This window comes from Anomaloglossus baeobatrachus, chromosome 1 (genome assembly GCF_048569485.1).
Source record: "Anomaloglossus baeobatrachus isolate aAnoBae1 chromosome 1, aAnoBae1.hap1, whole genome shotgun sequence".
Taxonomy (NCBI): Eukaryota; Metazoa; Chordata; class Amphibia; order Anura; family Aromobatidae; genus Anomaloglossus; species Anomaloglossus baeobatrachus.
Genome location: NC_134353.1, coordinates 180,610,833 through 180,637,705, shown reverse-complemented (window position 1 = coordinate 180,637,705; position 26,873 = coordinate 180,610,833). Strand labels below are relative to the sequence as shown.

The window sequence follows — 26,873 nt, the reverse complement described above, 5'->3', positions numbered from 1 at the left end:
TTCACAGGGACTATGAAAACAAGGAGGTGTGAAGATCTCTATTTAAATAGTATTCATGTAAATGTGTCTCTGATACATATGAAACTAGACACCACACATCCCGGAGACACAGAGGTGTGAAGGAGATCTAACAGATTTAGACAAATTTGTGTACAGTATGAGAGAAAAAGGCCTTTTGTGTTTTTTTTTCATCAGCACCATGCACATGAACAGTACATGGAATAAAAGTATGTTCAACTGTGTATATGTGCCACCCCTGCAGCGGTCGAACCGCTCGGATCCGGGGTCTGCTGTGGCTCGAGGGTCTCCGGGGGCTCACGGCCACTTCAAATGAAAAGGGGATATTTACAGGGGATAAGAGTTCATGACGCAACCCGTAGTTCGCGGTAAGGGAAGTACCACCACTGCCAATGGGAGTACCCGGGGAAGATGGAGTGGTGCAGCCAGATGACGTTCCCTCCACGGGTAGGGTAAGCCCCGGGACTCCGGATGGTGGAGGTATAGGAGAGCGCAATGCAAGTTGGAAGCAGGGGAGGACCGCATACTCACTCAGGTATTGTTAGTAGTGATGCGACCGCAAAGCAGACTCTGACACCAAGTTAAACCAAGTCTCTGTGCCTCTCTGGGAGAGCTCGTCCGGGAATCCGCTCCCTTTGATGTTGCTGGTGGTCTTGACTGCCTCCTTGCACTAATTTTAGTTGTTTTCCAATGACCCCTCGGCTTGAAGCTTTCAGCGTCCCGCTCCCCACTATTGGGTAGGGAAGCTGTTCTCTCGATGGCTGACACAGGGAATTTCAGTGGGCTGCATGGGTTGGAAAGCCCTATCCCCCTCGTTGTGTTGGTGCCTTCGATCTCTGAGCTCTTGGGAACAGTTCATAGAGATCCTCCACAATCCTCCACAGATTAATTAACAGGTTGAGTGAAGCTACTCCCTGATCTAGGGTCCAGTACCCCGCCGTATTCAGTACCGGTTCGGTTATTAGGTACTCCGATGCCAACCTTTCCACTAAACTAAGTCTGGCTCCTTTCTTTAATATACTGCGACCGGGTCTCCGACTCCTCCAGTCCCAGACCACTGTCTGTGACCTAGCCAAAGTCTCCCAGGGAGCTCCAACTCCCCTAGCTCCTCACTCACTGAGGGCTACCACTCAACTGACCTAAGTCCCTCCCACCAGTCTAACCCCTAGGCGGGTGGCCCTATTCCAGCTAGACCACCCACTGGTGTGCCTGACAGGGTGTGGTGTAAGGTTACAAGGATTTGAATGCTGGTGGAAGCAACATCAAAATTCAGGTCCCAGAACCATGAGGGGTTGAGTCCTGCACCAAAAGAAAGTGAAGTGCCCTGTGACACCCTGTTCAGGGGCGTGACATATACAATGAATTTTCTGACACTATTTTGAACTAAACTTAATGCTAGAAGTAAACTTAGTAAGAGCTGGAGAAAACAGAAAAAAATTGTCATTTTTTTGTGCAAAACTAAATTTTTTTCCTCCATAAAACTGACACACACAACTTGATAAATTCTTTCCATAGTTTTCATACAGTGTTTGTAGATGCCTGTACAAATCGGCATGCCTTTTTAACACTATATGTATTTTTTTATGTTTGTCCCTAACCCCACTATGACCAATTTTGTGCTTATTATTGTTTACATCCTGAACAGCTTTTGCAGTACAATTAGACTACATTTCTCAGAAGGCAGTACACTGTCCAACAGCTCACTCATTCTTAGGGTTCTGATACACGTAGCGACGTTCCAGCGATTACGACAACAATACGACTTGGTCAGAATCGCTCGTACGTCGCTACATGGTCGCTAGTGAGCTGGCAAACAGGCAGATATATCATTAACAACACAACAACGATACGGTGATCCGTTTAATGACCTCGGCGGTCGCTGGGACCCTGTCACACAGCAGCTATTCTGACGACTCAGGCCTCAATAGAGGCGTAGTGTTTCCACCCAGGCGTGCCTTTGCGTTGCCTTTTCCACGCCCCTCTGCTCTGATCGGTGGCCACTACTGCTGCGCTGTCATTCTCGGATTGGGCGACCTTGCCAATAGAAAGCAATGCAGTAGCGCTTCCTTCCTTTGTTGCGCAATGAGCACAATGTAGAATATGGTTATGATTGCATATAATTGATAGCTGACCTGCACGCGCTCAGGAACAAAGGATGGAAGCGCTACTATGTTGCCTTCTTTATGGCAAGGTCGCACAATCATAACGCAGTTGTGACCACCAATCGCAGCTGAGGGGGCATTGAAAAGACAAAGCAAAATCATGCCCACGTCGCTGAGTTGTGAGTTGCCAACGAGGTCGCTCGTCATTGTTATGGCATCAAACACAGCGATGCATGCTGCCCAGTGGGACACCAATGATCAAAAAATGTACCTGGACATTCAGGTACGATCGGCGATATCGCAGCGGGGGGGGGACGGTTGCTGCTATGTGTCACACGTAGCGAGATCACTAGCGAGGTCGCTGTTGCATCACAAAACCTGTGACGTTTCAGCGATCTCGCTAACGACATCGCTATGTGTAACGGGGCCTTTACACTCATTGTCTGTCCACTTTAGCTACAAAGTACCATCCTGAGACTTCTTTATGGTCTCAGGATGGAAAAATCCCTGCACACTTAATTTCTCCTTCCTAAGGCTACGAACACACATCCCGCTTTTCTGCCAATTGTTGGTTCCATACAGTCTATACAATACAGTGGCTGCGCTGCCACTTCCTGGTCACATGCTCCAGTCACATGACAGCTTGTGACCGGATCTTGTTGCGCAGCCACTTTCCTGTACACAGTGTACGGGAGCGCGCCGGATCCGACAAAGCCGGATGTGTGTTCTTAGCCTAAAGGCGGCGTTACACACTACGATATATCTAACGATATGTCGTCGGGGTCATGGAATTTGTAACACACATTCAGCATCGTTAGAGATGTTGTAGCGTGTGACACGTCCGAACGACTGTTAACGAGCAAAACTACTCACCTCATCATTGCTCGTTGACACGTCGTTCATTTTCATAATTTCGTTCCTCCTTCTGCGTGCCGGTTGTTCATCGTTCCTGAGGCAGCACTATCGCTACGTGTGACACCCCGGGAACGACGAACACAGATTACCTGTGTCCCGCCGGCAATGAGGAAGGAAGGAGGTGGGAGGGACGTTCCGGCCGCTCATCTCTGCCCCTCCGCTTCTATTGGCCGTCCGCTGTGTGACGTCACTGTGACGCCGAACGTCCCTCCCCCTTCAGGAAGATGTTTGCCGCCCACAGCGACGTCGTTAGGGAGGCAAGTACGTGTGACTGGGGTTAACAACAATGAATTTCCCGTGACGCACAAACAACGGGGGCAGGTGCAATCGCTCATGCAATCGCATGATAAATCGTAGCGTGTAATGCCGCCTTAACTCTTTCTTGACTCTTCTGTGTTCAATTATGTTACAGGTGAAAAACAATGAAACCACATACGGTTAGTGCACTGTAGGAAAGCAATGTTTTATATAATATATTAATTTATTATAATGGAATCTAGTAGTTTTGAACATCCAGCACCATCCCCTCTGGCCAAAGTCAGAGAAAATTTTTAACAGCAATTAAATTATGAACATTCTTCATTTCATGTAGGTTTTACAATGTTTTAATAATCTGTGTGCCCTGAAATCCCCTTTTTGGTGTTTTTTTCATGTTTATCAATTCTTATAAAGTAGACAATATGAATAATTAAAGAAAAGCATGCCATATAGAGATGAGTGAATATTTGAGTGGAATTAAATTTAAATTTGAATTTTTACAAATATCCACATTCGCAATTTTATGTACTATAAAAAGCCATCAAAAAGTTAAAAAAGAAAAAAAAATATTTATATTCACATTATTGCTCACCTCTCCGGCCCCTCCGCTCTGCACTGTTCTCTGTTCAGTACGTGGCGCATCTTTTTACCACCACCACTGAGCACTGAATCCACAGACCGTATCATGCTAGGTCAGGATTTGCAGCTCTGATGAGGACTGGGACTTTTCCGCACTTTAACTCCCAAGGTCATGGCACAAGTTGTGAAAACATGACATTGTGTCTTAACACACACTTGTAAGTAGGCCTATAAATTCAGGGCTTGGTAGCAGTGATAATAATATGTGCCGAGGAACATGAAGAGTGATGGGGCCAGAGAGGTGAGCAATAAGGTGAGTAAATATTTACTGTTTGTCTTTTACATCATACTTTGAGGCCTTCAGTAAAGATGAGCGAACCTTTTGGAGATTCGGTTCACTGGCAGCAAACGAAACGAACCTCCACGTGCCCGAACCTTACCCAAGTAGGTTTGGAAACACTGATTGGCAGTTTGAGTCTCCGCCTACATGCAGCCAGCCATAAACAAATCACTTCCAGGAGAGGGAAGGTGGGCATTTTCAAATTTTTGGGGGGGTTGCACACTACATGTGATCATGTTGTTGTTACTCCCAATGTGAGACGTTCAAACACTACAAACGGCTTGCACAGTCCTGAGCACCAAGCGTACCTGAGCACAGCATTGCTCGTGCCAGTTAAGTTAGGGGTACTTTACACGCTGCAACATCGCTAGCAATTGCTAACAATGTCGAGCGCGATAGCACCCGCCCCTGTCGTATGGCCGATATGTGGTGATCGCTGCCGTAGCGAACATTATCGCTACGGCAGCGTCACACACACATACCTCGCTGTGACTGCCGAACAATCCCTCCCTCAAGGGGGAGGTGTGTTCGGCGTCACCGCGATGTCACTAAGCGGCCGGCCAATAGAAGCGGAGGGGCGGAGATGAGCGGGACATAACATCCCTCTCACCTCCTTCCTTCCGCATTGCCGATGGACGGAGGTAAGGAGATGTTAGTCACTCCTGCGGTGTCACACATAGCGATGTGAGATGCCGCAGGAACGAGGAACAACATCGCTACTTACCTGACAACGATTTTTTTGTTATTAAACGACCTCTCCAAAACAAACGATTTTTGTCTTTTTTGCGATCGTTTTAGGTCGCTCCAGCCTGTCACACACTGCGACGTCGCTAACGGCGCCGGATGTGTGTCACAAGCACCATTCCCCCAATGACATTGTTTGAGCAATGTCGCAGCGTGTAAAGTACCGCTTAGCATGTAAAACATTCAAACTCCGAACCCAAGCCCCTTGTTTTTAAGTTGGTGTTCGGTTCGAAAAAAACGTACCTCAGGTTTGCTCAACTCTAGTCTTGAGAGACCCCAGACCATAATAAGGGAAATTCAATTAGCAGAAAATAACTATGTTGTGAATCAAATTTCCTAATGCCAAAAAAAAATAATTAAAGCACTCCAAAATAACACAAATAAAAGAGTCCCCCAACCCCAAAAAATATCTTTGTATCTAGCTCATGTAAGATAGCACTATAGACTTTAAAGTAACATCTAGCCAAATAAAAAGGCTAATGAGAGATGCTATTAAAATTGGAATGAAAAATACTGCAAAAACGGTCTAGATAGTCAAAAACCCTGTCCTTCGGGTAAATTTTGATAAAAATGATTGATCAACAAAGTTGTCAATTTTAGTTATGAAACAGAATCTGACACAGATCGATTATAATTATTATTTTGTTTCTCGTACTGAGAGCAAAAAAATGTTTATTACCGTCACGTTCACACTTTGTTCTGTCATAGTCATCACTTAGAGGGCGGTGTATATGCCAGTGAAAAAGTTCATCATATGTTTCTGTGTTCTTCAAGATAGGAATTCGTGGGTCATCACTAAATAGTAAGACAATTAAATAAAAAAAAGTCTATTTTAAATCTGTTATGAATGGGGGTCAAGTCATACATGTACAAATCTGTATACCTGCTCAACACTGGGAGTTGCTTTATCAGATCTCCAGCATAATCCTCCATCACATCAGATCGTATTGGTATCAACCCAACAGAGAGGACTTCTTTCCTTAGAACTTGGGAATATAAAAGGACAGACATAAATATTGTTCTCTGGCCTATTGGTGTTAGTTATCTATCCTTAGCAAATCTGGTCATGGGAGAGGAAGGATAGACACATGCCTAGAATGCCACCACATCCTCTTGTCCTCACACGCTGTCCTGCTCTTTGATACTCATACAGCACCCATTATATCCTTCTTCTGGTCCTTTGCTCCAGCTTCTTAACCTCACACACCCACACCCTCTAAGCAAACTACCTCAGCAATTGTGTGTCTGCATTCAATAGCATAGCAAGCAAAAATAAAACACTAGACAGCAATAGAGACATTGGATTATATGATGAGGGGACACAGAGAGGAATTAGCTGACCTTGGTGAGGCTAAAGGGAAGTGACAGTAAAGTTTCTGACCTCTATATCTCTATATACAACTCAGATGTACTGCAGCAAAGTTGTTAGGCTATGTGCGCACTAGAAAGTGCCTTTTTCTTAAGAAAAATCCAGACCCTCTTAAAGAATCCCGCACAAGCGGTAAAAAAACGCACCAAAACCGCAGCGAAATCCGCATGCGGTTTTGATGCGGTTTGCTGCGGATTTTCCGCAGGTTGGTCCCTGCGGATTTTTACCATTATCTATGGAAAAAACCACAGGTACCTACGGAACAGAAGTGACAGGCTCATTAATTCCGCAGCGGTAAATCCGCGGGTATAAAACAACACAGTGTGCGCACAGCATTTTTTAAAACCCATAGGATTTGCTGGGAAATGACTGCAACAATGTTAGACACATTTTCTGCAGCAAATCCGTGGCAAATCCACAGCAAAATTTGCGGTAAATTTTGCAGCGTGCGCACAGTGCCTTATTGTCAAACTCAGCTCTGCTGTACTGATAAAAAACCCTGTTACTTTAGACAAACATTTCATAACTGCCTCTGACAAACAGATTTTTGCTGCATTTTGAAATTATTTTATTCCTTTTTTTCATCCAGATCAGCTCTACTACATCTGAATAGTTCAGCTTTATACACAACATACATTTTTATAGAGGAGTATTGGCTTCTGCTTGTAAAGATAAGCACTTTTGCAATTTATTGTTTACTAAAGGGTGCTTTACACTCTGCGACATCGCTACCGATATATCGTCGGGGTCACGTCGTTACTAACGCACATCCAGCGCCAGCAGCAACATCGCAGCATGTGACACCAAAGAGCGACGATCAACAAGCGCAAAATCGTTCAAACACGGTGATCGTTGACACATCGCTCCTTTCCTTAATATCGCTGCTGCCACCGGTACGATGTTGTTCGTCGCTCCTGCGGCAGCACACATCGCTATGTGCGACACCGCAGGAATGACGAACATCTCCTTAACTGCGTCCACCGGCAATGCGGAAGGAAGGAGGTGGGCGGGATGTTACGTCACGCTCATCTCCGCCCCTCCGCTTCTATTGGCCGGCCGCTTAGTGAAGTCGCGGTGACGTCGTTATGACGCTGAATGCCCCTCCCCCTTGAAGGAGGGATTGTTCGGTGGTCACAGCGACGTCACTGCACAGGTATGTACGTGTGACGCTGCCATAGCGATAATGTTCACGACAGCGATAAACAAATGTTGCACATACGACGGGGGCGGGTGCTATCGCGCCTGACATCGCTAGCGATGTTGCAGCGTGTAAAGCACCCTTAATAGTAGCAGCCATCCTTGAGAGAGTTACACTTTTGTTTAATGCTCATTACCTAGGAAACCGACCAACGCTGCTGTCTAGCTTGTAAGCACAGTGCTGAAGCTGGTCTAGTTTAGGAGATAACAGCATGCTCCACTGTGCTTGTATTGTACATCACAGCGTTTTGGAAGCAGCTGAAACACTCTGCATCCAAAACACTGTGAACCCTGATCGTGGGCAAGCAGCCTAAGAAGTCAGACTAGTCGGAGGATATAATGCTTTTGCGACTAGTCCCTGTGCTCATTAGCATAGTATAAAGGTTCTTTAGAAATACTTTCTAAAGATCTGTATGCTACTAGGTGTATTTTATCACACTGTGTGCTGTTGTTTAACTGCAATGTTTGTTTAAGCTCAGGAGATTAGCATTGCCAGACTAGGTCAGCTAGAGGTCAGATAGTCTGACACGCACCCTACTGTGAATAGCAGCTCAAGCTATAGACAGAGGGCAACATTCTCAGCTCTGCTGCATTGCTAAATCTAAAAACTATGTATCAATACTGCTAAACCCAGTATACTAAGTGATATATCATTGGATTCAGGGTCTCTTTGCCTATATTATGATGCTCTCAGGTGTGGTAGCAAAAACCTGCTGACAGATTACCTTTAAGGCAGTGCCATATGTACAACTGCTACACATTACCAGATTTATGATAATGTAAATAGTACAAACTAATAAAATAAAAATATTATAAATTTATGATAAATATATTCTTACCTTGGACAGATGATTCTTGTGAAAGAAAAAATGTTGATGTATTTCGGAGTTCATAAGATAGCAAATGTTCACTCTTAGGGACTAAAGCCGATACAGTCTCCCAGAGGCACTTATACAATTGATTTATTTCATTACCAAATTCTAATATAAATTCTGCAAGAAAAGAATAAATAAAACAGTGACAGCTCTATTTACCATGATTTTTTTCCCAATTTGAATAATGTATTGTCCTTTTTCAAAACTGCAAAGAGTATTAGTTTGAGACTTTTACATGCTGAAATATTCAAGCCACCAGCTTTCAGTCATGGGGGTTTGTATGGAGAAGCTACTGTCACCGCTTATGTGGCACCCCTGACCTGGTCAGGCACCACTGAGTACTGCACCCTCGCTGGGTGAGTGCAAACAGGTAATCCTGATGACTGGAATAGGGTGTGAACACACAGACACATAGTGACTAGGTCTCACACATACCTTGAAGGGACCCCTGGGCAGACCCATTCATGGGGTGCGGTAGAGACGCTGGTTGCTAGGTTGCAGAGGCAGGCACAGAGGGGAGGAGTAGTGAGCCAGTCTGAAGTGAGGAAGCGCAGTGTGCAGTCGCAGAAGGAGGACGTGCGCGGTGTCACTAGTCAGACCCAACAGATGTAGTGGCTATAGCCGAGGGAGAACGGTTGCCACACAGTCAGCCTGAAAGATACCTCAGGAAGAAGCGAGGCAGTTGAGTACGGGGACTTTTAGTAGACCAGGCTCGCACGGGGAAACAGGTCCCTAGAGCAGAAATCCATTTATTCGAGCTGCTAAACCTGCCGGTGAGGGTGCTGGATGTGCCTCACCAACAAACACAGAGTCCGCAGCATCCGCAGCAATGAGGGGGCCCATAAGTGAGATAGGACAAAAAGCCATCTTTACTTGGTCCACGCTGCCAGAAAACGGGCCAGAAAGGGGAGAAAAGGCAGTTGCGACTTCCCTGGATGATTCCCACAGTACTTCAAGTCAGGGGTCATCTCAAACAAGAAGGGCTAGGAAGGCGAGTTGACAGTCACCCCAGGACCGGCATGAAAGGATACCTGGTACACCCTGGTCTATCTCAGCATCGCCCAGGCTCCTCACAACAACCATCAAAGTGAGTAAACAAGTTGATAGACATTCTGGACTCTGTCTGAATCATTCTGTGACCTGTTGTTCCCCACACACACACCCGAGCACCAGACGCTCGTTAAACTGCAGTTGTGGTCCACCACTGACCGCAAAACCGAGAGTGGCGTCACGACTAAGATAGTAAAACCCAACTTACCTATTGTCCTGCTGAAGGAGCACTGGGGCGTCCCCGAACAGGATCAGCGCTCCTGGGGCCTCACACTTACAGCACTTCTCATTATGCTGTCAGCGGTGGTTGTAAGCTTGGTTCAGCACTTTGATTGACAACTCGCTCTACAACGCATCTGTGCAAAGTGAATCATCAATCAAAATAACGGGTCATGTTTACAGCTACCATGCAGTGCTCTGAGCAGTGACTTAGCTGCTTCGTGTACACCCCCATCACAGAAAGCTGGCAGCTCTCTGGCGGAAATAAATTCCATTTATCCCAGTAGATGGACTTTCTGTAAGGCGGCTGGACAGCATTGCAAGGCTATTAATTTGTACAATAACCCTGTATCTACAGGTAAATAGCGTTTTCCAAAGTGACAGGTTACCTTTATTTTGTAGCAATTTTTTAGTGTGGATTGCTGTGCACTAGAGATGAGCAAATCGTTTACATGAGAATTGAATTAATGTTAAATATTTATGAATTTGTACAGATGGGTCACATGGCATAGCACAGCCAGGAGGGACTATCAAAGCCTTCATAAAAGCAAAGGCAGGGGATGCAGCAGCTATTTTGTGTTGAAAAAGAATAGTGATAATATGTTACAGTTCACAGCTTTGCCATAGGCCTCCGACACACATCCGTGCCGCCAGTACGTGTTTGGTCCGTGTTTGCACGTCCCGGTGGCACGGATAAACGTACACCAATGCTACCCTATCATAGCAGGCACACACACGTCAAACTGCACGGAACGTGTGCGTTTGTACGTGTGTGCGTTTTTCTACACGGTGACATGTCCACGTTTTCTCCGGCAGCACGGGTGTCACACGGCCCGCACCCGTACCACACGGATGTAGTGTGGATGCGGTCCCGTGTGACACGCCCCGGAGAAAACACAAGTGTCAGTGAAAAAAAAAAAAAACATTTACTCACCTTCTCCAGCTCTCCTGTCTCTACCGCTGCTGACACTTTCTGCCGACCGCCGCTCATTATGCTCATTTAATATTCACTTCACTGCGGCCGGCAGCAGCGGGGAGACGGCAGGGCTGGAGACGGAAGATCAGCACCACGGACAGCAGCGCAGACCATGTGAGTATGCAAATTACCGGTTCTACGTGTGCTATCGCGGATAGCACACGTAGAACACACGTGGACCGCACGTACCCGAGACACGTACTTACCACACGCAACACGCAGGGTAAATACGTGTCTCGCAGCACGTGCATGTTTTTAACGGAAGTGTGTTTTAGGTCATAGAGATAGCAAAAGAAAAGAGAAAGAGAGAGAAAGAGAGAGCGAGAGAAAGAGAGAGAGAAAGAGAGCGAGAGAAAGAGAGTGAGAAAGTGCGAGAGAGAGAGAGAACGAAAAAGAGAGTGAGAAAGAGAGACAGAAAGAGACGACCCATATGTGAGTCAGAAATGCATGCAGGCATATTCTCTTCCCATTCAGTTTCATTACTTTCCCATCCATTTCAGCCTTTTCTCAGGCCCCCAGACATCTTTGTTGGGTCCAATAGAAAATTACTCACATTTCCCAGTGACTTGCATTGTACTTGCTATTTGGAACGAATACACAAATATTACAAAGTACTCGTTATGAGTATAGTGATTACGAATATTACAATACTCGCTCATCTCTAGTCTTCCTGAAGAAATTCATGTATTTTGAAATGATACAATTTTAATGTATTGTGTATTGTTTAATACGAGTTTACGTAATTTCTCCATTGGGGCTGTAGAAGGCAGGATGGCAAAGAGTTAGCAACTGGCCAGTGCAAGAGATGGGAGGAATTGGTTCCTAATTAGTGATGAGCGAGTATGCTTGTCACTACTCGGTACTCGCACGAGTATCACTGTACTCGGGCTACTCGGCGGGTACCGAGTAATCTCGCGATACTCGTGCTGTACTCGTGGTCTTCATCCCTGCATGTTGGCGCTCTTTTGAGAGCCAGCCCTCATGCAGGGATTGGCTGGCAGACCACTGCAATGCCACAGCCCTGTTAGTTGTGGAATTGCAGTGATTGGCCGGCCTGCACAGCGTGACCGAGCCTTTATACCGGCGGGCGCGCTGTGCTCTGCACACAGCCATCCAGACAGTCAGTGCAGGGAGAGTGTTGCTGCTTCAGGGAAAGGTTTGCGTCCCTTTATAGTTATTTCCGTAGCAGGGCTGCAAACAGTGTGACCAGAAGTCCTTCTCAGGACTATTATAGTTGTATACAGGCAGGCAGGGTATAGCCAGGTCGGAGTACAGGAGCAGAGTCCTTCTCAGGACTATTGTTGCTGTATACAGGAAGGGCAGGCAGGGTATAGCCAGGTCGGAATACAGGCTAGTGACCAGAAGAGTCCTTCTCAGGACTATTGTTGCTGTATACAGGCAGGGAATATAGCCATTCCTAGTGGTGACTGTATACCAGCCTTCATCATATCTGGGGCTGGTATACACAGTGTAAAACAGTCCTGATAGTGTCAGACTTCTCAGTAATTGTTGCTCCTAAAAACCTGTTAGGTTCTTATTGCATCCGTGCTTGTATTTAAAAACCGCACGTGTGTGCCTGTCGGTGGCAGCGTACAGGTGCACTTGTGTGCGTTTTTCACAAACTAGGATATAACGCACAAGTCTAGTGAATAATACACGTCAGTCAGCAGTGTCTGATAGTGTCAGACTTCTCAGTAATTGTCGCTCCTAAAAACCTGTTAGGTTCTTATTGCGTCCGTGCTTGCATTTAAAAAACGCACATGTGTGGCAGTCGGTGGCAGCGTACAGGTGCACTTGTGTGCGTTTTTCACAAACTAGTATATAACGCACACGTCTAGTGAATAATACACGTCAGCAGTGTCTGATAGTGTCAAACCTCTCAGTAATTGTCGCTCCTAAAACCTGTTAGGTTCTTATTGCGTCCATGCTTGCATTTAAAAACCGCATGTGTGTGGCAGTCGGTAGCAGCGTACAGGTGCACTTGTGTGTGTTTTTCACAAACTAGCATATAACGCACAAGTCTAGTGAATAATACACGTCAGCACAGCATTGCAATATGCGCAAGGGCGTTGGCAACGAACAAGGAAGTGGACATGATGGTGGTGCAGGCAGAGGCCGAGGTCGTGTGCAAGCTCTAATTTTGCCACAACAAAAGGCCACATCTACTCGCTCGCACGTCCTGTCCTAAATTCTTGGGGACCGCAGCAGTACACCGCTCTTGAACCAAGACTAGTGTCAACAGGTTGTTAGTTGGATAGTGGATAATGCTTCCAGTCAGATTGGCACCACCACAAACACTCTGTCTTCCACACGGTCAAGTGTCAGTAGCCGTGATACTGCACCGCACATTTCAGAACCTGATCCTCCTTCCTACCACCAGGCCGAGTACACGTCCACGGACAATACTGATCCCACACTTGGACACTCGGAAGAGCTGTTCACGTTTCCATTCGCACATTCTGGCCTCTCGCAAGCTCCTGTTGAAGTGGCTCATGAGGAGATCGTATGTAGAGATGCCCAAATATTTGAGCAGCCACGTTCTCACAAAGTTGGCAACGTGTCTCAACAGGGGGTGGACGATGATGAGACACAATTGTCAGGAAGTCAGGAGGAGGAGCAGGGTGCGGATGAGGAAGACGACGTGGTGGATGATCCAGTAACTGACCCAACCTGGCAGGAGGATATGCAGAGCGAGGACAGCAGTGCACAGGGGGAAGGAGGCGTAGCATCCCAACAGGCAGTAAGAAGCAGGGTGGTGGCCCCAGGCAGAAGTCAGGCAACCGTTCCGTGGAACAACAACACGACACAAGGTGCCTGTACCAATGTTAGGTCTTTCCGAGTCTGGCAGTTTTTCAAGTTGGCTCCAGATGATTCTAAAAAGGCCATTTGCAACACCTGCCATGCCAGCATCAGCAGGGGTACCAAAACTAGCAGCCTGACCACCACCAGCATGATCAGGCACATGTCAGCCAAGCACCCGACTTTATGGGATGTACAACAGAGTCGAGGAGCAGTGCTTGCTGATGTCACTGCTACGTCTTCGCTTGTTGTTCATGCGAGCCAATCCCCTGTCCATGATGCCTGGGAACAAGCCTCCTCCGGCCCTGCACCTGCAGTTGCCCACGCAGAAATAACACCATCATCAAGCACGTCCTTGTCCCAGCGCAGCGTTCAGTTATCCATTAAGCAAACCTTTGAACGCAGGCGCAAATACACTGCCAACGCCCCACATGCCACACTTCTAAATGCTAACATTTCGCGACTGCTTGCGCTGGAAATGTTGCCTTTTAGGCTGGTGGAGACAGAAGCATTCCGCGACCTAATGGCGGCAGCTGTCCCACGTTACTCGGTCCCCAGCCGCCACTATTTCTCCCGGTGTGCTGTCCCCGCATTGCATAACCACGTGTCACAAAACATCACACGTGCCCTGAACAACGCTGTTTCACCCAAAGTCCACCTAACCACAGACACGTGGACAAGTGCTTGTGGGCAAGGCCGCTACATCTCGTTGACGGCACACTGGGTTAATATTGTGGAAGCTGGCACCCAGTCTGAGCGAGGGACGGAACACGTCCTTCCCACACCAAGGTTTGCAGGCCCTACCTCAGTCAGGGTTTCACCCACACTCTACAGCTCCAGAATGTCATGCTCCTCAGCCTCCTCCTCCTCCTGCGCATCCTCATCCACTTTACCCTCCACACCAGTCCCAAGCTGGAAGCACTGCCTCGGCGAAGCGGCAACAGGCTGTGCTGAAGCTAATCTGCATAGGTGACAAACCCCACAATGCAGAAGAGGTGTGGACAGCTCTGAAACAGCAGGCAGATCACTGGCTCACACCTCTGAACCTAAAGCCAGGAAAGGTCGTGTGTGACAATGGCCGGAAGCTGGTGGCGGCTTTGAGGCGAGGCCAGCTGACACATGTTCCATGCGTGGCCCATGTGCTCAACCTCGTGGTTCAGCAGTTTCTAAAGTCATACCCAGAGCTGTCTGATCTGCTGGTAAAAGTTCGCCGCCTGTCTGCACATTTTCGAAAGTCACCTACTGCTTCAGCCAGCCTTGCTGGCTTTCAGCATTGTTTGCATCTTCCGGCTCACAGACTGGTGTGTGATGTCCCCACATGTTGGAATTCAACTCTGCACATGTTGGTCAGGATATGTGAGCAGAAGAGGGCAGTTGTTGAGTACCTGCATCACCTAAGCCGTCGGGAAATGGGTCAAACTCCACACATAACACCTGAGGAGTGGAGATGGATGTCCGACCTATGTACGATCCTCCAAAACTTTGAGGACTCCACCAAGTAGGTGAGCGGCGATGAGGCCATTATTAGCGTCACCATACCGCTTCTCTGCCTTCTAAAACGGACTCTGCTCAAAAACAAACATGATGCATTGCAGGCGGAGCGCGATGAGTTGGAGCAAGAAACAGCCTCGTCTCATCACAATGTGCAGTGGAGGACTATGACGAGGAGGAGGATGAAGACATGGAGCAACTCTCCGGCCAAATTGAGGATATGACATGCCTGTCTCGTGACACTCGCGTTAAGAACATCTTGGCCGACAATCATTACTGGTTGGTAACACTGTTAGACCCACGCTACAAGGAGAACTTTATGTCTCTTATTCCCGAGGCGGAGAGGTCAGCCAAAATGCAGCAGTTCCGGAAGGCCATAGTCACGGAAGTAGGCAAAGCATTCCCCTCACAAAACGCTAGCGTCATAGGTCAGGAATCAGTGGACAACCAAGGTGTACAGCCGAGAGGGGCACAAGTCCAATCTGCCAGAGGTAGGGCAACAGTCTTTAAGATGTGGGACAGTTTTCTCAGCCCCTCACGTACCACAGCCCCTGAGGTGCGGGGTAGTGCCACAAGAAATCCTAAGTTTGCCCAGATGCTCAAGGAGTACCTTGCAGATCGAACAACTGTACTCCGACATTCCTCTGTGCCTTACAATTATTGGGTATCCAAGCTGGACACGTGGCATGAATTGGCTCTCTACGCCTTGGAAGTCCTGGCCTGCCCTGCCGCTAGCGTTTTGTCAGAGCGTGTTTTTAGTGCCGCAGGTGGAATCATTACAGATAAACGCACCCGCCTGTCAACTGAAAATGCTGACAGGCTGACTCTGATCAAGATGAACAAGGGGTGGATTGGGCCAGACTTCACCACACCACCAGCAAATGAGAGCGGAATTTAAATTTTGTAACGGGAATTTGCCATGTACCTCCACTCACCCATGGGTACACACTTCTGGACTTTGGATAATCGCTGGACTGCTCCTCCTTCTCCTCATGCGCTACCATGATGACCGTTACAATAGTTAGGCCGTTGTTTCAGGTATACCCCAGTGGTAAATTTTTTACCACTGGACATTACGACCACAGGAGACCCGCTCCTTTGCAATGGGAACAATGTTTTGAGGCCCTCATGCACGTCTCTATCCAGGGACAATGTGGAGCCTCCCAATTTTTGGCTGCCCTGCCAAAGGGCTATATACAATAGACCCACTTCCTTACAGTGGGCACTTCAGGTTTACAGACCCTCATGCACGTCTCTATCCAGGGACAATGTGGAGCTTCCCAATTTTTCGCTATCCTGCCAAAGGGCTATACTACAATACACCGACTTCCTTACCATGGGCACTTCAGGTCTACAGGCCATCATGCACGTCTCTATCCAGGGACAATGTGGAGCCTCCCAATTTTTGGCTGCCCTGCCAAAGGGCTATACTAAAATAGACCCACTTCCTTACAATGGGCACTTCAGGTTTATAGGCCCTCATGCACGTCTCTATCCAGGGACAATGTGGAGCCTCCCAATTTTTGGCTGCCCTGCCAAAGGGCTATACTAAAATAGACCCACTTCCTTACAATGGGCACTTCAGGTTTACAGGCCATCATGCACGTCTCTATCCAGGGACAATGTGGAGCCTCCCAATTTTTGGCTGCCCTGCCAAAGGGCTATACTACAGTAGACCCACTTCCTTACAATGGGCACTTCAGGTTTACAGGCCCTCTTGCACGTCTCTATACAGGGACAATGTGGAGCCTCCCAATTTTTGGCTGCGCTGCCAAAGGGCTATACTACAGTAGACCCACTTCCTTACAATGGGCACTTCAGGTTTACAGGCCCTCATGCACGTCTCTATCCAGGGACAATGTGGAGCTTCCCAATTTTTGGCTGCCCTGCCAAAGGGCTATACTAAAATAGACCCACTTCCTTACAATGGGCACTTCAGGTTTACAGGCCATCATGCACGTCTCTATCCAGGGACAATGTGGAGCTTCCCAATTTTTGGCTGCCCTGCCAAAGGGCTATACTAAAATAGACCCACTTCCTTACAATGGGCACTTCAGGTTTAGGCTATGTGCGCACGTTGCGTCGGAGTACCTGCAGTTTATTCTGCACGTTTTCCTTCCCTTGGTTTTTGACCAAATGGCTTTTGACCATTTTTTAGCGCTAAAAGCGCATGCGTTTTTACCGCGTTTTTAGTGCGTTTTTAGCGCTTTTTACCTGCGTTTTCACCTGCGTTTCTGCAGATGCATTTTTTAGATCAAGACACTGAGAAATAAAGTTGAATTAGTCAAAAATAATGAAAAAAGAGAAAAAAAGTATAAAATTAACTTTTAATAAAACTATATGGGAAATTATCAATTTTAATGAAAAAATAGTGGTTATGCACATTTTATCAGAAAAATAGGTGAAGTTTATAATTTTTTAACATTTAAATTTTCGGTTATTGTGTGTGTGTGTAAAGGAACATTAGAACCCATTAATTTTTGTCCAGAAAAGCATGCATTTTTGGAGCCAAAAACGCAGTGGAAAAGCAGGTAAAAAGCATGAAAAACGCAGGAATTGTGATTTTGGTTGCGTTTTGCCATTTCTCATTGACTCCAATGTTAAGGAAACGCTGCAGAAATGGCAAAAACAACTGACATGCTGCTTCTTTTTCAGCATGGTTTTTGACCACAAATATGCAAATTAAACGCTGCAGAAAAAAAAGCAAAGTGCAGACAGGATTTCTGCTTTTCCCTTAGACTTTGCTGGCAATCAAAAACGCATGCGTTTTAGCGCAAAAACGCTGCTGCTAAAAACGCTGCAGAAACGCGGAAAAAAATGCAACGTGCGAACATAGCCTTACAGCCCCTCATGCACGTCTCTATCCAGGGACAATGTGGAGCTTCCCAATTTTTGGCTGTCCTGCCAAAGGGCTATACTACAATACACCCACTTCCTTACCATGGGCACTTCAGGTTTACAGGCCATCATGCACGTCTCTATCCAGGGACAATGTGGAGCCTCCCAATTTTTGGCTGCCCTGCCAAAGGGCTATACTAAAATAGACCCACTTCCTTACAATGGGCACTTCAGGTTTACAGGCCCTCATGCACGTCTCTATCCAGGGACAATGTGGAGCCTCCCAATTTTTGGCTGCCCTGCCAAGGGGCTATACTAAAATAGACCCACTTCCTTACAATGGGCACTTCAGGTTTACAGGCCATCATGCACGTCTCTATCCAGGGACAATGTGGAGCCTCCCAATTTTGGCTGCCCTGCCAAAGGGCTATACTACAATAGACCCACTTCCTTACAATGGGCACTTCAGGTTTACAGGCCATCATGCACGTCTGTATGCAGGGGCATTGGTGAACCTCACAATTTTGGACTGCCCTGGCAAAGGAAAATACTACAAAGACTCACTTCCTCAAAATGGGCACATTAGACTCAAGAGGCCTTCATGTACATCTCTTCTCAGGGACATCGGAGTGCCACACAATGTTTTCACGTAAAATCTTTCATGTAATCTCAAAAAGTAACATACACCAGCTCTATCTCACTATTGGGTTTTTGCCCTTAACATTTCCGCCATGAAAATTCATTTTGGTGTCATTTTGGAAGGTTTTCTGGCGAGTCCGTAAAAATGGCGTAAAACTCGGATAAAATTGTTCACAGCTGTGACTTTTGAGTGATAAATGCTTCAAGGGGTCTTCCCCATGCTGTTGCCATGTCATTTGAGCACTCTTCTGAGACTTTTGTGACATTTTTAGGGTTTCTACATGCTGCCGGGGGTCATTTCAGAAAAATACTCGGGTCTCCCATAGGATAATATTGGGCTCGGTGCTCGGGCCGAGTACACGAGTATCTTGGGATGCTCGGCCCGAGCCTCGAGCACCCGAGCTTTTTGGTACTCGCTCATCACTATTCCTAATTTCAAGGAGTCTAAATAGTTCACCGGCCTAAAAGAATAGAATAGGAGCTGTGCTGTAAAATATAACTTTTATTGGAAGTATTTAAAAAATGTGTATCTATAAAGATAATACCAGCGCTAAACCCACTATATCCTGATTGGCAGCTAGATACTGGCAAAACACCCTTATTTTGCCAAAGGATTAGATATATATATATTAGTGAAATAAAATAATAATTTTATAATAATCTGCACCACTTCAAGTTATTCAAAAAGGATATAAATAGAGTAAATAGACCGAAAGGAAATACTTGAATTTTTAATTTTATTTTCCACCAAAAATAATTATAAATACTCAAGAAATTAATAAAATCAATTGTTAGATAAAAATCAATGATTAAATAATGCTCATATAAAATGTTAGTGGCACAGCTACAAATAAATTACAAGTGCACATAAATAGAAGCCCCGGCCGGTGGCTGATAGTTGCAATTCTCAGTTTGTTATTACGTATGATTTAATAGTCGCAGGATTTTATACCTGCAGTAATCCTTTTAAAAAAGGGAAAAAAATATATTAAAAGATCATTTGAATACAATTACAAAAAAAAACACTCTTGAAAAAATGCCTTTTTTAGCTGTCCAAAGTCTGATCAAACTTCCATCAATGTCAATATTAATATTTACTCTTGAAAAGTAAGGTCATACAATTTTAGCAAGATTCAAGGTGGTTATTTGCTTCCGGATGATTTTAGCTTTATATGTGCTTAGAACTCCGCTTGTCAATTGTTGCTCACACAAGGAGCTGAATGGTTAGAGATAACGATCCTCCTATATTATCAGACCTCCCTGATCTAGAATGATGTAGAATCTCTGTGCGGCACACAGTCCAAATATTTAAAAACAGCGGTACAGGCTGAAGTTCCTTTCCACAATACTGTACTGGCAGCACTTGTCTTAGCAAAGGAGTCTTTTCCAGGGCACGGGTTCACAATGCTCTCCTGAGCGTCCACCAAAAAGATAAGATTGTTTTGGATGACTCAAGCAATTATGCCTTCCACCATGGATAATTACAAGATACACTCTGGGCTTAATCCAACGCGTGTTTCATGGACCGCTGCACCACCACTGCTGTTCCAGCACATTCAGGACTTCCATCAGGCATCTCCTTCATCTATCCTCTGCTCTGTCATAGCCTCCCACCATTCCTTTGACGACACTTGCTGCAAAATGTGATACCCTCATCTTAAACTTCTGTGACGGTTGTCCAGGTGACCCGTGATTCCTAGCATCTTTGTCATTAAGCAACAACCTTGAAAAAGGTGTCACAACCGAAACGTCGGGTGTTGCTTCTGTCAGGGTTCACATTTTTTTGCAGTTGGTCAATTAAAAACACTTTGCATACATACCAATCTCCCCTTTCACTCACGGGCGAGGAGCGCCGCTCGAGTCCCCGGATCCAGCCCACCGCTCGAGCCACCGAGTAGCAGCAGCAGCAGCCGGAACCGAGCCGCAAGCGCTGTCGAGCAGCGCACCCCCCGCCCGCGACAATAACAATTTGAGCCAAACTTTATCTTGTATACTGAAATATCACACAATCACTGTAGTGTCACTAGATGGCCGCTAGATGGTGCTAACGGCCAATATGTCAGTTGTATTAGCAGCTGACATCTGTGTGCAGACAGATTATCATTCTGCTATCAGTGTGATTCACTAAACTGACATTAGACGATACTAGTAGGGATGATCTAATACTTCGATTATTTGGCTTCGAGAATATTTTACGAATACCTCGCCGCTATTCGCCTATTAGTTGCGCAATGTAAGTCTATGGAAATCCCGAATAGCTCCGAATAGTTAATATTCGGGTTTCCCGACTTACATTGCGCATCGAATATTCGCAAATAGTCGAATAGCAGTGAGGTATTCGGAAAATATTCGCGAAGCCAAATAATCGAAGTATTCGATCATCCCTAGATACTAGCATTCAGTGCATGCGGAGGCAGCCGTGTCAGCTGTCAGCAGCAGGATCTAAGTAAGCTGCCAATGACTACGTATATATTTCTACTGGGGCTGGCTGACCAAAAGGGCATTATAAAAGGTGTCACCTAAAACATAGTTTAAGTCCCATTGGTTAAGCACATTACAGAATTAGAGAGGGCTCAGTGGGCTAATGTGAAGTGCTATTGCCCATTCTTTTAGGTCGGTGAATCAATTTAATAGTAGGAGTTTATTTATAGCTAATACATTATGTGAGATGAGTCTAAATAGTGTTGGAGAAATAATATGAAGCTTTGCATGCTTATGGTGAATGTTCACATAGACGATTTCTTGAGGTAGCATGTTCTGTGAAGTAACCAAAGAAAAATAGTGGCGGTTATATCTGGACATGGCCGAAAGATCTTTAAAGGGAACCTGTCAGGTCCAAAATGTATCTAGAACCATGAGCAGTTCTGGGTGCATATTGCTAATCCCTGCCTAACCGTCCCTGTATACACTAGCATAGATAAAGGGATACTTAGAAAAGTATTTCTAAAGATCTTATATCGTATACTAATGAGCTCGGGGATTAGTCCCTTGGGCGTTGCTTCCCTTGCTAGTCGACCCCATAAAAATGTTAGTATGCCCCTGTGGGTGTGCTAACATGCTAATGAATGTGCAGCGTCAGAGGATGATTTCACTCACCTCTCCACTGCCATCGCCAGCCAACACTGGATTTCGTCTCAGTGCGCATGACCCCGGAGTTTCGGTAATTAGGATTAAATGAAAATCCAGCTATAGAGCCTGAAGCCCGAAGTGGAGCTGTGAATTGTGGGGCCCTTGACAGCTAGAAGTTGAACTGAATTGAGGCAACGTGTAAGCTGCCGCAAGAGGCACAGGGAAGAAGACTAGGCTGATCAGGTCGAGTTACAGGTACTACTACTACAGAAAATGCGCTGTGAACAAAGACTTAGATAAGAATAGACGTGCAGAAGAACATCTCAGGTTATCTGCCATCTACATGAAATATCCTTTATACGTCCCATGCCACCATTGGGAACGGCAAAGGTTGTACCTCCATTGCACACAGAAGACATGCCTGATGAATTATATGTCTACCACCGTCTGTATAAAATTATCAAGTCTTAAGGCCCCGTTACACGCAACAACGTATCTAACGATATATCTCCGGGGTCACGGATTCCGTGATGCACATCCGGCATTGTTAGCAACGTCGTTGCGTGTGACACCAACGAGCGGCCGTTAACGATGGAAAATACTCACCAAATCGTCCATCATTGACACATCGTTAATTTTCAAAAAATCATTGATTGTTGAGGACGCAGGTTGTTCATCGTTCCCAAGGCAGCACACATCGCTATGTGTGACACCTCAGGAATGACGAACTACAGCTTACCTACAGCCGCCGGCAATGAGGAAGGAAGGAGGTGGGCGGGATGTTACGGATGCTCATCTCTGCCCCTCCGCTTCTATTGGGCGGCACAAAGAAAGGAGGCGGTTCGCCGGCCACAGCGACGTCGCTAGGCAGGTAAGTCCGTGTGATGGCCCCTAATGATATTGTGTGCCAAGGGCAGCGATTTGCCCGTGATGCACAAACGACGGGGGCGAGTACACTCGATAGCGATATCGCTGCGTGTAAAGCCCCCTCTAGAGTAAAAAATATAATATTTTTAGAAACTGAACTCAAAACTTCCTTATGTGGCAAGTAGAGATGAGCGAACGTGTTCGAAAAAGGTTTACAAATCTCATATTCGTCACGAGCCTTGCCCATTCAGATTCTGGTTTGGATTCCCAAACATTTTTCTCGAAATTGGAAATATTTGGCCTTTGTTCAGTAACGCTTTGCGTTTGCACTAATGCTTTTCTTCTACATTATTATGACTTTCATGAAGGTAGGGGGTGGGGAGAGGTCAGTGGAGCATCAGACTGTTCTTGTTCAGAACTTACTGTGTGGATGTTATGGCAGCCAATCAGGTCACAGAAACCATGCACAACATTCAGACACGAGGGCTTGTGTCATTGGCTGCCTAAAGGCCACTTTACACACTGCGATATCGGTACCGATATCGCTAGTGTGGGTACCCGCCCCATCTGTTGTGCGACACGAGCAAATCGCAGCCCGTGGCGCACAACATCGCCCACACCCGTCACACATACTTACCTGCCTAGCAATGTCGCTGTGACCGGCGAACCGCCTCCTTTCTAAGGCAGCGGTCCGTGTGGCGTCACAGCGACGTCACAGCAGCGTCACTGAACCGGAGCCCAATAGCAGCGGAGGGGCGGAGATGAGCGGGATGTAACATGCCGCCCACCTCCTTCCTTCCGCATTGTGGCCGGCGGCAGGTAAGGAGAGCTTCCTCGTTCCTGCGGTGTCACACAGAGCGATGTGTGCTGCCGCAGGAACGAGGAACAACTTCGTTACTGCTGCAGTAACGATATTCGAGAATGGACCTCCATGTCACCGATGAGCGATTTTGCACGTTTTTGCGACGATTCAAAATCGCTCATAGGTGTCACACGCAACGGCATCACTAATGCGGTCGGATGTGCGTCACAAATTTCGTGACCCCAACGACATCGCATTAGCGATGTCGTAGTGTGTAAAGCCCCCTTAAGTCACATGTTCCTTGATTATAAGAGGCGGACATGCTGTGTACGTGCTATTTTCTGACTGCTACAGATCGGGGAGGGTGGTGCTGGATATATATCACTGCAGATAAATACTAATTTATAACTCTGTGCTCCTAGCACAAACAGACATTTCAGCATATAAATACTGATTGCTAATTCTGTGCTCCTGCCACACTATCTCAGCAGAGAAAAAATATTTTGATACTTGTGTAGGCCTCCAACAGATATATCTTACTGGAGATAAATACTAATTCAAACCTTTGTGCTCCTGGCACAAATAAATATTTCAGTAGGTAATTACTAATTGATCACTCCGTGGTCCTGCCACAAATAGACATTTCTGCATATAAATTCTGATTGCTAATTTTGTGGTCCTGCCACAAATAGAACTTTCAGCATATAAATACTGATTGTTAGTGACAGGTGACTGACAGGTGTGGGCCTAGGGTTGTGAAACAGCTCGTTAAAAGAGGGGAAGGGTACATCAAATATGAGTAGTATATACCAAGGTTATGGTGGAAGAGGGAATAGGCATGGTGTTTGAGGTTGAAGTGGTGTAGGTGCTAATGTTACTGAAAGGTTTACTGCACAAACACTCGCTCATCCTATCCAAAGACAACAGGCAACTTTTGTTACTAGACGGGCTACTCCATTCCTTTTCTTTGTACGACTTGTAGATGAGACCCATAAAGAGCATGTGCTATATTGGATAGCAAGCACTGCATCAAGTGGCCTCTCCTCCTCTTCTTCCACCTCAATGTCAAACACAGTACAGTCCTCAGAGGTGTCACCCCAATAACCCTTGTTTCCCTAAATGTCACAACTCTCCAACCTCCCAAGTAACTGTGAGGAACCAGAGATTGGCGAGTCTGCAGAGCTGTTCACATATTCTATTCCATGGGCATTAGAGGTCTGCTCCAAAGATTCCCAGACTCAAGAGGAAGAAAGCATCTGCACCAATGCCCAAAATCTTTGTCAGTTGAATCCTGGACTGCCCAACTTACATTATTTGTCAACTTTGTAAACAAAAAACTACTTAGTAGAGATATAAATTGCAATACTTAGACTACTACATGAATGAACCAGCACATGCGCATGCAACATGTGTTATTCTGGGAATCTTCCATATGAAAACGTGGCCTAACAAGCCTCATCAACCACCAGCCACCACATCAACCACATCTGCTGCTTATTCCTCCTCTGTCACTGTAGCAAGTGTTCTCACACAGTTTTTCTGCCACACACCCTCTACTTGTTTTCCCGCTGCAGTCGGGGTGAGTGAGAGACCATCAGCTGTTATGAAGTGGACATGCCTGCTATTTTTAACCGATCTTAAACAACGAGCACACTACATCTTTCTCAACCCACCATAACGTCTCCGCTTGCACCTCCCTCACAGTCCACCAGTTTGTCATGTACACACTACTTCACCCAGGGAAGCCCTTGGTCCCACAGTTGTGGTGACATAAAAGATTATTTCTCCTGCACATACCAAAGCTAAGAGCTTGAACTTTACCATATCCAATCTGTTGGCCACAGAAATGCTGCCTTTCAGCCTGGTGGATACAAACAGCTTCCAAAAGCTGATGGCAGTCGCAGTCCCCCAGTACCAGTTGCACAGTCGCCATTCTCTAATAAAGCTGTGCTAGGCAACACCGGCATGTTGCAGACAACGTCTCCCATTCCTTGAAAAACGTGTCTGACAGGGTGCATTTTCACACTGACACCTGGATGAGCAAGCATGGCTACGGGCATTACATGTTGCTGACTGGGCACTAGGTGATTCTGGTGGCTGCGGGGGCAGGTGGAGAAGGGGCTGGATCTAAAGTCTTGAAATCCCCAAAGCTTGCGTGACAAACCTCTGTATTTACCACTTCCTCCACTGCTTCTGCCTCCTCCACCTCCTCTAGTGCGTTCAAGTGCACCCTCAACCTCTCCATTAATGTGACATGCATTCGCAAAGTGCAGAGAGAATCCTTCCCACTTCCCACTTCCATACTGCACAGCCAGGGCTCACTGGAATCAGACAGTGTTGAAGTTAAAATGCATTAGAGAACACAGTCACACAACTGCAGAGTTGTGGACAGTTATCCAGGCCGAGTTTCAGCAATGGCTGTCTTTGAACCTGGAGCCAGGGAAGGCCGTGTGTGATAATGGTGTGAACCTAGTGACTGCCCTATGATGCAAACTCATACACGTGCTTTGCATGGCTCATGTCCTCAACCTGGTTGCACAGCAATTTCTAGGCCAATATCCCTGCCTTTATGTGCTGTGTGCTCACTTCAGCCATTCGCACCTCGTGGCTCATCATTCCATTCTGCACATGTTGCAGCAACCGTGGCAGCAGCAACAAGCCCTGGTGCAGTATTTCATGACGCATAACCTTGGTCAACGCAGTCCGGTTGTGGGGCACATCACGCTTGTAGAGTGGGCACAGATGAAGGACCTCTGCAACCTTCTGAACAGTTTCGAAATGGCTACTAAGATGGTTATTGCTGACAAGGCCATCATCAGCATCACTATTCCATCAGCGTCATCTACATGCTGGAGCACACTTTGAATAGTCTCTGGGAGCAGGGGGTGGTCCCTGAGGAAGAGGAGGAAACAGAGGAAGATGCGGAAAAGATACCAATATCTCTAAAGTCCAAACTGTCACTGCACAGGTGGGGGGCAAGGGAGGGTAGACTACAGCGATTGCGATGGGCTCATGGTACCAGTACCAGACAAACTGTTAGTGAAGGTACAGAAGCTGAGGAACAAATGGAGGAGGACGAGGAGGAAGAGGTGATGGGCGCGCAACAGTCAGGATATGAAAAAGATATTGTTCCCCTCGCTGTTGCCCATGGTTGGTGTGAGGGGACGGAAGAAGCAAGCAACACACCATGGACTTGGACTTCATGGAAGCATCCAACACATGAGTGCCTTCTTGCTGCACTGTTTGCAACGTGATGCCAGTATTGTTATTATTAGATATAGTGCTGACTACTGGGTTGCCACTCTGTTAGTTCTACAGTATAAGAGAACATTTTGGCAGATGCTTCACCCATGGAAAGGGATGCAAGCATGATGGAGTATCGAAACAAGCTTGTACACAATCTTAAGACTGGTTTTCACCAAGACAGCAGTGAGGCACATAGCATGCATCGCAGTTCTAGACTTCCAACCTCGGTAACGCTGAGTTGTCATCGCTGAAATATTATCAGCAGCAGCAGTTTAAGTGGCAATTTCTGTGAGTTATGGCACACATTTTTTTTGACTATCCCATGCACCAGCAGAACAGAGTACAAGCCTGACACATAGTGAACGACTAGAGAGGATGGTGCTGGAATATCTAGAGCTCAATATCAATGCCATCAGGAGTGGTTTGGACCCCTTTGCAATTTGGTCTTCAAAAATAAAAGAGTCACGCCTTGGAAGTTTT

General features: G+C 46.3%; 1 protein-coding gene across 2 annotated transcripts in view; it reads right to left on the bottom strand.

The window, feature by feature from the left end:
* Window positions 1-26,873, bottom strand: part of LOC142309813 (putative ATP-dependent RNA helicase DDX60) — a 420,704-nt gene that overhangs the window by 293,548 nt on the left and 100,283 nt on the right. For both annotated transcript variants that reach the window (XM_075347271.1, XM_075347272.1), the window contains 3 exons: window positions 8,362-8,514; window positions 5,840-5,942; window positions 5,636-5,751 (listed from right to left, as the gene is read on the bottom strand). In XM_075347271.1, coding sequence (XP_075203386.1) covers window positions 5,636-5,751; window positions 5,840-5,942; window positions 8,362-8,514 — 372 coding nt within the window. The remainder of the gene's footprint in view (window positions 1-5,635; window positions 5,752-5,839; window positions 5,943-8,361; window positions 8,515-26,873) is intronic.